The sequence below is a fragment of the Schistosoma mansoni genome, chromosome 2, assembly GCF_000237925.1.
Source record: "Schistosoma mansoni strain Puerto Rico chromosome 2, complete genome".
In the NCBI taxonomy this organism is placed as follows: domain Eukaryota; kingdom Metazoa; phylum Platyhelminthes; class Trematoda; order Strigeidida; family Schistosomatidae; genus Schistosoma; species Schistosoma mansoni.
Window position 1 is genome coordinate 27,825,154 of NC_031496.1, and position 15,151 is coordinate 27,840,304.

The 15,151-nt window shown below is 34.4% G+C and overlaps 2 protein-coding genes across 2 annotated transcripts in view; one reads left to right on the plus strand and one right to left on the minus strand.

The window, feature by feature from the left end:
- Window positions 1-10,093, plus strand: part of Smp_146100 (putative sec15) — a 39,018-nt gene extending 28,925 nt beyond the window's left edge. Inside the window, exons 7-11 of the mRNA XM_018796279.1 lie at window positions 702-1,192; window positions 3,153-3,319; window positions 5,535-5,733; window positions 7,569-7,583; window positions 9,574-10,093. Coding sequence (XP_018650507.1) covers window positions 702-1,192; window positions 3,153-3,319; window positions 5,535-5,733; window positions 7,569-7,583; window positions 9,574-9,758 — 1,057 coding nt within the window. The 3' untranslated portion in view covers window positions 9,759-10,093. The remainder of the gene's footprint in view (window positions 1-701; window positions 1,193-3,152; window positions 3,320-5,534; window positions 5,734-7,568; window positions 7,584-9,573) is intronic.
- Window positions 10,094-12,423: 2,330 nt separating this feature from the next.
- Smp_044400 (mouse mitotic checkpoint protein-related) lies at window positions 12,424-14,303 on the minus strand (the record flags this gene model as incomplete). Its single annotated transcript, XM_018796280.1, has 2 exons — window positions 12,424-13,374; window positions 14,130-14,303. 2 exons carry the CDS (start codon window positions 14,301-14,303, stop codon window positions 12,424-12,426), a joined length of 1,125 nt encoding a protein of 374 aa, XP_018650508.1.
- Between the last annotated feature and the right edge of the window lie 848 nt (window positions 14,304-15,151).

Genomic DNA, 15,151 nt, shown 5'->3' on the forward strand with positions numbered 1-15,151 from the left:
TCGTTTTCAAATATCTTATGTCTTCTAACGGGTGCAATTTCTGAATGATTTAATCACATATCTACTTGTCAAAATCATCTCATATGAAACAGAAATTAAGTTATGTAGATAAATTTTGACATTATGAAATTTTCAACCTTCGCCATCATTGTGTGTTAAGATTGTTAGCATCAATATCTCATTATCAATGTTCAGATTTAGTCACTCAGTAATAGGCGACATAGAATATGGTAGAGCTCTATATTGGTCTAACGTCTCCGACTGTGAAATACACAAATTATGTAGACTTTACTTAAAAAGTCGGTGTCTACCGACATGCCTCAGACTACATGGGTCGAGCTATATCATGATCTTGTATAGGTCTGCATTGAGCATCGAGGCAGACAGTAGCTAGTCATTCAGCTTTTCTATCCTAATATGAGACTTTAGAGCTGTGCCCACTCACAATCCCACTGAGGATCGAACCTAGGGCATTTAGTTCTGGCGGTGGACATTTACTCATTAGAATTAGCCGGTGTCCAGTGGTATAATCCCAACTTCAATCATTTCGAGTTATGGTGCGATGACCGTCCGGCCTCTTTGAAGATAAATGTTTCAGTAAGTCTGAACATTTTTTTTCAAAATGACCTTATCATTGTATTTGTTCTAAATAACATTTCTTCTTCAAATAAAATTTTTTATACTGACACATTTTCATCTAGATTTGAAACAATAATTGCTGAAGATAATTATGAAACAATTAAAATATCAAATCCGGAACAGTTAACTAAATTCCTTGAAATGTATCCACCAGGAGATACAGTCGAATTTTCTGAACTTCCATTTCCTAAACAGTTGTGCTTTTCATGGATAGTGCCTAAAATTTATCGAACTGTTCGTGAATACATCAATTTGTGTTATCGGTTCTGTGAAAATATGGATTTAGCTTATACAGAACTAGAGGATACAATTAATCGTGCTACAAATTTCCTATTCAGTCAATGTTTAAATACAGTTTTAACTTCGGGCGTTCGTTCATCTTTACGTCAATTACCTCGGCTTATGCAATTTTGTATAAATTTGGATGAGTTAGAAACAGTTTGTGGGCATTTAGATAACTATCTTCAATACACCTTGCTGGATGAGGCTTCAAGTATAACCAGTGGTCGTTTAAAAGATTTCGGATTGATTAGGGTAAGTTTCACTATCTTCGGTATTACATATTACATTTAAAAAAGATTGTTGAACGTTTTTACTGATTTACTTTTTTTCTGATATTGTGATCATCCAGACTGAACTCTTAATTCATCATAATACTATTGATCAATATCAGCCATGGTTTTCAAGCAAATCTGTTATTTATAAAACATTCAATGACAATTATGACTGCACTTATGGAACCCCAATTAGGGCTGCTACCTTGCTGTGGTGTTCGGCCTTGGATATAACTAACCTAAGGGACAGCCATCCACACATCTCTAATAACAGTGAAGACTGACAGTCGTAGGATTACACTATGCTAATATTGTCGTGTAACTACTAAGCTTCAGTCTGGGCACCTGGGCAGTATCACAGCCCTCACACAAATCGAATGAGATTTGTGAGGCGCATATGTATCTGGTGCTTCCTTGTACCAATATTTATGTGTTTAAATAATAATAATAATACTAAGCAATTAGGAATAATTTTTTTAATAGTTCGTTGGGATTCTTTTTTTCAATTTTTTGAATAAGCGTCATCATAAACATTATTTCGCAAATGTTAGAAAGTAATACACCGAGATTTCTCATATTGTCGTGAATGTTTAGGCAAAAAAAATTGATTCATAAACACATCAAGATATTAGTGCCTGGTTTCACTATAAATGTCAGATTTTGTATACTCTATTCAGAAGTGATACTTTTAAAGGTTTTAGCTTATTCCGTTAATTGTTTGAAAAATATTGCACTCCAATTAAATTGCGTTGATATTTTAACTACCGAAAACAAAAAAAACAGACAGATAACGTGAACTTTGGTCAACTTATCCATTCTTGCTATGTCATTTCACTTTGCATAGCTGGATATATTACAAATTGGCATGTATAATTATATTAGGATTAAGCACTGTGTAAAATTTTGAAATTGATAATTAATCAATAATAAATCAGTGTAGCAATGTCCTAGTCCTGCAATAGTAGATCAGTCAGTTCCTGAATAGCTCAACGACGACGCTTCTATCTGTAATGGAGATTCAAGTCTCAGTGGATCTAAACCTAGAACTTTATGCCTATTACCTCCTGCCACATAACATTACACATACCTGTCCGATAGACAACCGCAGTCAGTGATTTGAGACCTCGATTGAAATTGCTGAAAGTTAGTCATAGTGGCACAATAATGTATTCCCTTTTTATCCTCTCCCGGATCTCGAATTTTGGTGTCGCTTCATTCTCACCCTTTTATTCTATCTTTTTGAACCATATTCTCAATCCTCAGTTTTTCTCATGATCATTGCTACTATATTATTCCTATCTTCTTTGATATTCATCTTGTTATGCTAGTGTTGTATGTTAACGCACATTTGTTACAGACTCTATGTCGTTTGCGATTAATTTAAACTTACCTGTATATTTCGGTGATGTTATGTAGTGTGAAATAAATGGTCTAATTGCAGAGCTCTCATTGTTGTTCCTGATAACATTATCAGCGCCTACTTTATGCAAATCGTTGACGTGGGACATTAGAGATGGAAGATGGATTTCGTATTTAATTTTATCTATCATTTATATATGCTTCTTTAACAAACATTCTGACCTGAATTCCAGTGTCATGCTTTTTTCAAATACTTTTTAAAATTAATTATTGGTTGTACTTTGCGTTTAAAGAAATTCTAGTTCTCGTAAAATCTATTTGTTCAGGATAATCAACGTGAAGATTCAGATATGACTGCATCAGTTACTCTAAACTCTGGAGCTAATCCACCACGTAGCCGATTACAAGGTGCATCACTACTTAAAGATATACGTGTATTGGTTGAAGATCAAATTTGTAATCATTTAAAGGATAGTGTTACGAAATTTATTAATTTAAGTAACTATGATGATATCGATGATAATAATAGTGGTCAAATTAACAATAATACCAATAAAAATGATCAAACTGTTGATGGACGTAATGGTGTAAGTTATACAGCTAATACAAAAATCAAACCAACTGAAAATATTGTTCATTTAACATCGTGGTTGAAATCAGTGTTCGATTCATTTTCAAATCTTCCCCCGAAAATTGCTCAAACTGCTTGTATGTCAGTTTGTAAACATATTGCCCGTTTATTGTATGATGTTTTATTTGGTTCTCAAGTAAGTTTATATGTGTTGAAAATTGAACTAAATCATCCTCGTAATTCCTTTTTTTTTGTTATAATTGGTGAAAATAAACGTGAAGATTATTAAATTTCAAACATTGAGGACTTTTTTGTTCAGTAACCATCAGTTGTTGTCCCATATTTTAAGTACACATAATTGAGCTCTAGCGGTGAAGTGACTGAACATTGTTTAATGAACTCTAGTGCTATTTAACGCCTTCAATTTATGCGCGAATGAATAATCTTCAGACCCTTGAAGTGGCATCTAATAGTATGTATGTTTAACGTTAATCAATCCACAATATTGTCCAACCAATTTCCTTCACTTGTTGTTGATAATTCTCCCCCACTTGGCATCAGGGTAAAAGTATGATCAATGAAGTTCAACCATGTGGAATATAAGACAGCTATCCATCGTAGGCAATCAACTAAATTTTTATTTTTCAACCTCAGCCATATTATAGAAGTATATATATATATATATATATATATATATATATATGCACGTGATAGGCCCAACAAACATCTTGATTTTTTCAAAGGATCAGACATTTGCCACTGATAGGCTTAGTTACCTAAGTGATAGACAGTTATATGTGAATGACTATCTTCCCCACAAGCCAAGCTACTCGAGAGGAGAGACAAAGAGTGAGGAAAGAAGTCTAGTTGGGCTAAACTGATTCAGATGTATATACATAATATACAGAGAGGAATAGTGAAAAGGATCGTTCATGTTTATTCATTGTTTATGTTATATTCCGTTTGAGTTTGATACTTTTGACCCTATCGGTACTTTTTTTGGCTTTTATTTATCAACCGTATTGAAAGTTGTTCAAATTCATGCATAAATCACAAGCGCACTAATATTTGTTTTGCATATACAGATTAAAATATCTTTTTATGTTATAGCCGATTGATATTTGTATAATTTAATCAACTTCACTGTTTCAACTCAGATAGACTTTCTATCTATACATGTTCAGTTGAATAATTTATTAGAATATACGCTAACATACATCGATCATTCCGTAATAGTAATCAATGTTTTATTGTTTAATGACCTAGACTTTTAATTAATAGTTTTTCAATGTTGTCTCCAAATTAAGTTACTTTATTTTATAGGGTACTATTTGATAACTCGATGTTTAGTTGCTATCTATTTGAAACATGTAATATTTAAAGTCTTAGTCATTTTTATAATCAGGGTAGAGCCCTGGGAAGAACATAGATTAGCCTAACTTATCTCACTAAAACAATAAAATAATAATGACATGACAAACAGAAAAAGAGTTAAAATGACTAGTAGTATTAATAGGGAGAGAGACTAAACATTGGAAATGAAGCGCGATGAGATAGAATCTAAAGGTATATATACAGAATATTGGAACTCAAGATGTGATGGGAGGTAAAGAGTAGATGCATCTCCATCATGACCGATTCCTAACAATGTCATCCGAAGTATCTAACCATTAATCACGGTTATCAGACAGCCTAAACATGTCTTTTTCTTTCATAGGCCACATTTCACAACCATAGAGTAGCACAAAAGAAACTGCTATGTATTATGGTATACATATCACTTTGTTAGGAGACCGGGGACCTCGACTACTTCACAAATGACGCAAGCTGGAAAAAACAGTTTATCTTTTAAAATCCGTGTTCAGATTTCGTCAAACGCCCACCCACGAGGGCTAATTTAACTTTCCAGATAAGTTAAAAGGTTTCAATGCATTCAGCTACTCCACTCTCTACAGTTAGCTTTCAGGATGACATAGACTACTCTTTGAATAAGTTTGCTTTAGAGGAAAAGAAATGGATCCCTAAACTACTGGATTGTTACTCAAGAAGTTCAGGCGACTCCGTAGTATTCCATAGTCTTCACCAAATAGGAATAGATTATCTGTGTATACTCCATGTAGATTAGGTTGCATAGTGTTTCTAAGTTGTTTGTCAGGCTGGCTTGCTAAAGATTTTCATAAAAATATCAGTTTCTCCTCATTTCAATTTCCCAGATTTATATATATCACTTATTGATAAAAGTACCAAAAGATATGACGGTGTATAATTCAAGACTTCTGCTGAGTGTTCCTAGGTATCCAAAAATCAATGTATTTTTTACTGGGACTGTCAATTCATGGTGTAGGCCATTTTGTTTTAATTTTTTGCAGGACTTCCTTTTCTTTTCTTACAGCATTTACTTTATATTTTAGGTGCGTTCTCTTTCTGAAACAGGTCTTCAACAATTAAGTATTGATTTATCTTTGTGTGAATCGTTTGCACGTTCACAACCTGTTCCAGGCCTAGATCGTACTACTCTTTGGTTAATTTTTGCTGATTTAAGACAGTTATTGGATTTATATCACAAAGATGATTGGAATTCATACATTGCATTTCGTAAAAATGTTATTGGTTAGTAGTCATTTTTTTGTGTTCTGTGGAATTGCTTGAAACGTACATACTGTATTATTTCGTGTTTATTTCTATGGCTTGAATACGGCATTATAGATAAAAATGTTTGTCGATAATTAAAATGTTATACGTATATTTGTAGTCTAACCAAGTGTTTTCACAACGATCTGCTATCAACTGATGAAGTATTGAAGTTTAATGACACTTAGTGGATTATATTACATATTCAAACTGTTAAACACCTATTTTAAAACTATGTAGCTACTACAAAGAAGTTTCCTACTTTATATTTGTTTCAGAAAAGTAGCTGTGTACGTAAATCCCAAAATGAATTGACACGATCTTTTAAAAGGTTTACAACTTATCATGACACTCATTACAATAAAATAGAACCAGGAAAATCACAATAGTTGGCACGTTTTTATTCTTATCTGTTCTTTGAAGAAGCGAGGTGTGCTACAGAATCAGCTCATTCAACATATTATGCGGTACGAAAATGACCGAAAACTTTATAACTGAAGATGAAATGACTGATAAACGTTATTGATATATACTTTAATACATATTTCGTGAATAATTAAAAATTATGTATACGTTAATGTGGAATCTTTTGGAATATCGCACATTTTTAGTTAAAAGTTCTTCACTTCAACCAAGAATAAAAGTGTTGATTATTTCATTTCAAACTTGGTAGCTAAGTAATACAATACTCTCTGTGTTGGGATGACCCTGCATTTTTCTCGCAAGCGACATGACAAGCTCAGGGGTCATCAAGGAGCATTTCAACCAATCAGCGATTAATTAGAAGTTATGTTACTAAAATAACGAAAATGGAAAAGTCACATGTGGAGATCCTGATTGGCTGATTGATACACTGCTACTATGTTTAGCAGTATTCTAGAACTTTCAGTAAAAACTCAAGGACTCTTAAATTACTATAAAATCCCTATATTTTCTGTACATAAATGAACCTTGCGGTAAAGTGTTTCTCTCATACTCGTGTCTTCTCTCTGGTGTCCAAGTCGCTGTGTAGTTCTAGTCTGGGGTTACGGAACTAGCTTAGGATCTGAATAAAGCGTTCAACTTACAAGACGTATCACTCTGTAAGTTGGAAGTCTTCAGCTGGATGTATTCATGACTTCAAACAATATCTAACTGAAGATGTCAACAAACGACATGAGCATCATTTAATTTCAGCTCGGTCGCTGAATGCTGTCGAATTCCGAAGATCCTGTGCGCTTCATAGATATACTCAATGCCCTATCCAATCTTAAACTATCATTAAAAAGTTCTTCGCTGGTACTTAGTTTTTAATGGTTTCTCAGTCGTTGTCTGTCTATAAAAAGGATCTATGTAGCTTTAATGCTTTCTTAATGTCTTGAGTAGAAAAAAGATATGCTTTTACTGCTTCCTCGTTATTAATGACCCCGTGACTTTCGATCTGTTATTATTCAATGAATAGTGATAATGTTTACTTATCCGTGTGCTGGTGATAATCTCAACTTGTAAATTAATCACTTCTATCATAACGTCCAGTACTATATTCGGGACTTATCTGCAAGATACTTTGTATCAGATTCTAAAAAAATTAATAGTATTGATCACGAACATGTTTTGCAATTAAATTTATTTCTTATGTGCCTTCCTTTTCTAAAGTATGAGATCCACACCATTGGCGGATACATATAGCTTAAGTTTTGAGGGAATTTTGGCGGGCCAAAATCCATGATATTATTTTTTATACTGGTTGTTCACTTAATTAACTGCATTCCACTTTTCATATTCCAAAAATTATCCTTATCTATTCTCCTTTCTTCCATAAAACTATTGTTTAGGATCAGGAAAATATGGTAAGTCTTGAGAAGAGGAATGTGCTACATATTTTTTCAAATGACGGGTATTTTGTTTTCTTTTACATAAAAATTAGTAGAGATGAGTTTACTGTTGTTAGAAAATTCTATCTGCATACTTGATTAAAACATCGATAATTATATATTTGAAAATAATAACTTACTTATTAACTACAAATTTGTGTACTCAGCCTTAACGTACACTTTGAATTGTGTATTGACTAATAATTACTACTGTGGACTGCCTAAATCGTAGTATGATAAGTGGGGTTTATTTATTTGAACACATGAATATTCGTATAAAGTGGCACCGAATACATATGCGCCACACAAGTCATTTGATTTGTGTGTGGGCTGTGATACTGCCCGGGTGCACAGACCGAAGCAAATGATTTTCTTAGGGAGCCACACTCGGAGCCTTCGACCTAAAGGTCTGATCCACAAGGCAGTGGACATCGTGAGGAGATGCAGTCTCATGGTAGCCGGTGATCAACGTTAGGTTCATACACCATTTGTTTCCTTAGGATCCTGGAGCCTATGTGCACCATTGGTTTGGAATCAGGGTTTTCCAATCCCCCCCAGATGGATCCATCAACCCGGTTAAAGCTCCGAACGTTCGTTTTTCGTCCTCTTAATTTCGTAAATAGCACCCGTGACACGAGAAGGCAGTGAGTAGGACTTCCCTGGTAGTGGCTGTATACGCGTGGCCATATGTGAGCATTTCGAAAGGAAGAGCTAACTCTCCTCACCCTCGGCCGTACCAGGACATTTGGGGGCGATAAGTGGAGTTTGAATCTATACGACGTAATGGTTGAAGTCTCTTAACTATTAAGCTACTGTTTTATCATGAATAATCATTAAATTTCTCGCTTTATTGCAAACTAACATATGCATATTGTATTAATTACTATACAAATAAGCTGTAAATAATTAGAGCAAAGGATTTTATTGTCTTTTGGATTGAGTTCATTTTAATTTCTTCTGAACAACTTTAATGTAATAACTCTTAAGAAACTAATTATTGTCCAAACTATTTTTAGTAATGAAACTTATCGTGCAGATTTATAAACTATCAGACGATATTTTAATATATACTTAGTGATAATATTTATCATATAAGTTTCCTCCTACAATATGTAAAATCTACTTTTTGTAAATTTTAGTCCATCCTATATAAACACAAATTTTCTTATTTCTATAATGTGATCCATATACACAATCATTCTAGGATTATTTATTTATTTAAACACATCAATATTGGTACAAGGAAGCACCAGATACATATGCGCCGCACAAATCTTATTTGATTTGTGTGAGGGCTGTGATACTGCCCGGGTGCACAGACCGAAGCAAATGATTTTCTTAGGGAGCCACACTCGGAGCCTTCGACCTAAAGGTCTGATCCACAAGGCAGTGGAGCATCGTTAGGAGATGCAGTCCCATGGTAGCCGGTTACCAACGATTGATTTATACGCCATTCGTTCCATCAGGATACTGGAGCCCATGTGCACCATTGGTTTGGAATCAGGGTTTTCCAACTCCTTTAGGTGGACTTTCCGTGTCCACCAACCCGGTTAAAGCGCCGGGCATTCGCTTCTCGTCCTCTCAATTTCATAAACAACACCCGTGGCACGAGAACTCAGTGAGTAGGACTTCCTTGGCAGAGGCTGTATACGCGTAACCATGTGAGAGCATTTCGAGAGGGATAGCGGACTCTTCCCACTCTCAGCCGTACCAGGGCATTTGGGGGCTGATTTTAGGATTATAACCTTTTCATATCGTCTATTGTTTTTCAAGTAACATTTGATGGAATGATTTATACATGGAATTGGTATTAGACTTGAAAGTATTAACGGTTATTGTGAAAATATTAAGGTTCTTTTCTAGTTTATCTTAGTAAAGTTTTACTAAAATATAATTTACAAGTTAATTTCAATATCTTTATAATACAAATATTGTGTTTTTTTTTATTATTTCAAATCATTAACAGGCAGTGCTTATGATCGTGTCCCACCAAGTGTAGCAATTAAACTACTAGAACGTTTACGTGATTCCGATAAAAAACGTACAGGATTCCTTCAAGCAATGCGTAAAGAGGAACGTGGTCGAAAAAAGAAACTAGAGGATATAATTCGTCAATTACGTGAATTAAATGTTACACCTCGAAATAATTAATCTTAAAAATTCCAGATTTAGCAAGAGAAAATAATGAAACTTATCTAAAGAAGAAAATCTCAAAATATCATCATTTCTTTTATTTGCTTTATATACATTCAAAATAGCTTCGCCGGTTTCCATGCTGTTATATATATATATATATATATATATATATATATATATATATAAAGCTTACATTCTTTTATGTAAAAATTAACTTGCACACTAATCTTTCAATATATATGTTTTTTGTTTCTTTTATTACCAAATATGTACACATAAATTTGTAAAGAACTACATATTTTTTATTTATAGTCAAAACAATACAAAATGTCAATTCCTTGATTACTCAATGGTTTTCTATGGAAATTCATTTTATTTCGATGAAAATAAGTACATGAAGATAGACCAAAGTATGTAAGAAAAACTGACCTAAAGAAATTGTGCGTGTATAACTTGTTGCGATTCATAATCTCTGATCTTTTTTTCCATTTTAATTGCATTTTAGCTATGATAACTAGTGATACCGATAATAGACAAACCAAAGTAAGTGAAGTCTGAACCTGCCACTATACAGTTAAAAGTTAGACGTCTTAGCCATTAAGCCATCTCCCCACACATGAAATAGATTACTTTGGTATCCTTAATTATGGTGGAATGATATGTTATATTAGTGTACCGAATGTATTCAATTTATAGGAAGCTTATCAATTGTTTTTTACTGTCATATCATAATCATTTCGACCAACAAATATATGCCACACTCTATTAAGAGATTTGTGCCAGAATTGAAAGGTGGTCAGCGTAACATTGAGTCTTTTCTGAAGAAACTAGTTAGTGCGCACATCGGATATGGCATAATAATTTATTGTGTGTTGATATGGTCGTAATTTCAATGGTGCTTGTTCTTTAGTGAATATGAATGGAAAGATCTAAAGACTTCGTATTTTATATTGAACTTAGCTTGCAAGTGTGACTGTTTATAGTTACCTCTTGTTGACTTTATGTTATTAATAAAATATCTTATTTTACAAGTGTATTATTCTACAGTATTTTATTAATGCTATGATGGACAATAGTCATTGGTCATTTTGTGATCTCTATTTTTGCTGTCGATTATTTGTAAGTTAAAGATAAGTGACTTATAGCCACGCAATTCATGTTCAATAACCTGCATTCCGGAATATATATTCATATAGCTAGTCTGTTGACCAGTGAACAAATATAACATAGCGTCTTGATGACTTGACGTGATTGCATCTAGTAAAACTGGGTTTATCAGTGCTGAAATATCAGCTTGATAGGAGGATGTAAACAAATGAGGAGTATAACTTCCAGACACTATAGATACCAAATAATTACCTGTTTTCAAATGCAGTCTGCATTTACCCGTTTGTTTACTTTGAAAAATATCACTCCTAGACAACGCTTTTTAATCCAGTGATTATCTTTTGATTTACATACTAGAACAGATCTCGAGTGACATTACTATTAGGATACAGACACAATTTGTTTATACGACATATGGACAGTCATATGTGATAGCGATAATATATATACATATCTTTTGTCCTATCCTACCTCCTACGTTTCTTTTGTACAATAAATTGCTTCAAATGTAATGCCTTTGCAGTGCGCGCTTCGGACTCTTAACCTCGCCTATTAACAAATATTTAAACAGCCCGCAAATGAAATTCTCATCATTTGGTTCAGTACTGTACCCAACAAATCATCAGTATTTGCTTGATTTTCATAAACATTGTATAATTTATATTTACGTTGATGTGGTGGATAATGTGAAAGTTACGTTCGAGGATATTTATCATTGCAAAAACATTTAGCGAGACTTCTACTTAAAAACTCACTATCTACCTTAAACACTGACAAATATTCTACTGTTATTTTCATGGTTATAAAGCGCATGAATGCTTGAAAATACATCCTATATCATAAACATCGGACAGTCAAAAAGTATCATCATTTTTTATGCATATAAATCATACTTAAACCAAAGCTCCCACAAAATATTTCATATACAAAAATGAGTGTGGTTTATGGTATGCAAGCTTTGTCTTAATATAGTCGTATGAGTCACAGTGATTGTGGTCAGAAAACCTTTCAGTGACTAATGTTCAATCCCTAGTACACATTACCAAGAGCGATACAGTTCCGGAAACCCCTTATTGGAAGACTCCAGGTCGACAAAACTGGTGATCATCAGATGAAAAGTACAGCTTCCTATTGATTAAGGATTGGTTTTCCAGTCATATGGCTGGAGATTTAAGGATGAATTAGATGATTTGCATCAGGAGTTAGTAATTCCTGGGCTGTAGAGAACCAATATAGTCTTTTTCTAATGGTCAAATATCCCAGTTATATTGCGCGATAAATGTTGTGCTTTATGCTTCTATCAGTAGATTATAGATAGACGCTTACTAAGCGATCTTAGTTGAATAATTTGACCAAGTTTTAGGAAATACTTTATAATTGCAACATGTTTCATGAACTTTAGCATGGCGGCTGAGTTTACGGAGAATTTTGCATCCTCAGTTTATCCCTGTAATAATTAATCTGACTGTAATGACAGGATATAAAAGAGCGAAGCATTTTCATATTACAATAATATAACCTCAATATATACATACTATTTTACAGCTTACGTTACAACTTTAGAATAGTTTATTTAGAATTTATTTAGTTTTGTAACAATTAGTATCCTGATTGCTTGATCGAATGCCACACAAACCGCCAGCCCTAGCTTGTCTGGGCACCAGTCTATGCTGCATATTGGTTGATTGGACAATGTGACATTTTGAAGCTGAGTTAGGTGGCCGATTACACCTTGTGAGACTTCGATATCGCCGTTCCCCTCTGGATCTGCTTCCCTCACTATCTTCTGACGTTTGCTGGGATAATGGTACTGCCATAAGCATAAGGATCCATTCCCACCAGCAGTCATAAATATATCACGTTGCTGAGGTAGATGGCTTACCTGCCAAACAGTAGCACCTTGGTTTTTCTCGACTAATGATGCAAACCCCTTCTTTGGATGTTGTGTTCGCATATCCCATACGTGTATTTTCCCTTCTAATGTAGTCGCTACCAGTTTATTCATAGATATATCTTTCCTGTCAAACTGTAGACAACAGACACCATTCTTTATGTTCGCCTCCCAACGGACCTTCATGGCTCGTAGATCAAACAGCTTTATATCACCATTATCATAACCTGCAGTTAGGCATCTGTCGTGCTTATTATATGCGTGGCCAAATGCAACAGTCCAGCAATCCCGTCTATTTTCAGTAACTGAGTTTTCCTTACCATCAGGTGAAACAGGTTCCATAGTTGCTACTGGGAGTTTAGCTTGTCTTGGGTCCCACACCTTAACTACACCATCCCTACTACCTGTGGCAATTTCTGGAGCCCCTTCACCAACTCCAAGTCCGCCAACACCGTCTATCGCATTTATTATCTCTTTATGCGCTTGAACGCCGTATATTGGATTGTCAAGGCGTCCATCACTACTGATATCCCATATTGCTAGTCTTCCATTAAACGCTCCAGTAGCTAAATGTCTTTGGGGAAGCATGGATGCACTAAATGTACAACATTTAAACGAGCTACTTTTTTCACTCTGAAAAATATAAAAGAACCACAGGAATTAAAATAGTTGCAAATGAATGAAAGTAAGATATGAAGTACCAAGAATACTTTGAGTTTTTTCATAGAAGAGTTGTGCACTTACTTGGAGTGCAGAGTTTTTTTTAACTTAAAATAACTTTGATTAATGTTTGATAACTTTTGACGTAGGTGAGACGTACGTCTACTTGCAGAGGGATGAGTACATTGAACGGGTATGTAATATTTTACTGATCAAAGAATAAACTTTGTTATCAAAGGAAATCTACAGACCGCAGGTTTTTGATGCTATTTAGCAATAATAGTATTATATTGCTTGGCTAGAATATCACAAATTATAGCTGAACTTAACATATATGCATGTATACAAAGGCTCCGTAGAAAATGTTTTGACCTCACTTGAGTGCCATTTTAGAAGTAAAGCATATCTTTAGGCTGACACTTGACTCATTGTCATTTTACCACGTGGTATCATCAACTGTTTACATTTCGAAGATGTGCATTAATGATATGTTTTAGGTTAGTATGGTCAACTAGACCATCTGGCCTCCTGTGCTAAAAACAAAGACCTTCATAGTTGTGTCAAATTATTTATTTATAGTTCGACCATTTTTTGCGTGAAAACACTAACAGAGTTGGGTTAAAGATTGGACTGCCTAACTACAATTAGGGTTTCACATAAATGCGAATAACGAGGCTTAACAAAAACTGACGTATAACAGGCTTATATATAATTTGATCTTGTCTTACTTCGGATATCAGTTGAATATCTTTCGCAGAGACATCGTATATTTGAATAGCGCCAGTTCCTCTGGGCTTCGAACCAACAACTGCAAACTTGGAACTAACTGGAATCCATTTACAATCGAAAAGTGTGAAGTCGACAGATTTAGTTATATGTCCTATCATTTGTGGCTTATCCATTGCGTGTAACCTAGGTAGCCAAGTAACGTAACCAGTTGTATTGGGACAAGGTACAAGGTCATAAAAATGTTTGAATGTAGTAGATTCTGTTGTTTTACACTGATATCAGCAATTATTTCTTAAAAGTATATTAAAACGATAATGAAGAACAGATTATATCTGTACAAAGTGCTTTCTGTGGTTGACATCTAGAGGTTTACAGGGGCAAATCATTACCAAAATATATAGTTAAGAAGGTAAAGAAATCCTTGACATATGCATTTTTGTAAGCTCTCAAAGTTAGTGTTAACTATGAACAAGGAAGATAGGATGCAGACGCAAATGAAAATATTGGAAAAGCAAGAGCAGCATTCCTACTGTAGTTGTAAATAAATCCCCAAAATAAATAACTCTGTAAGTATTCGACATTGGATGATGACCACATTAGTTTTAGTGGACTCGTTTAGCTGAAGGCGCTCGGTCATGCATCCCTACCAGATCACTTTACAGCATGGCATGGGAAGCATCTCCTACGATCATTAGCCAGATTAGATCAGTCACTTCTCGATATATTGATAACCCATCAAATATATCTTCTAACCTCCTCGCTTCTGACTTCTGATTTGAACTGGGTGGGCGCGATTCGATTATAGATGTTATTGGTAAAGAGTTGTCAAACTACAATACTGCTGGTATCTTCACTACAATTGAAGAACATATGGAACTCGAAACAACTCATGACTAATATCAAAGTGAGAATCTCCAATACTACCGTTAAGACAGTTAGTCCAACTGCACGGAGTTGAAACGTTGAGAACAAAGATGCCATAGGTATTCAGAGTTTGACAACACTTTAACTAGTAACACCT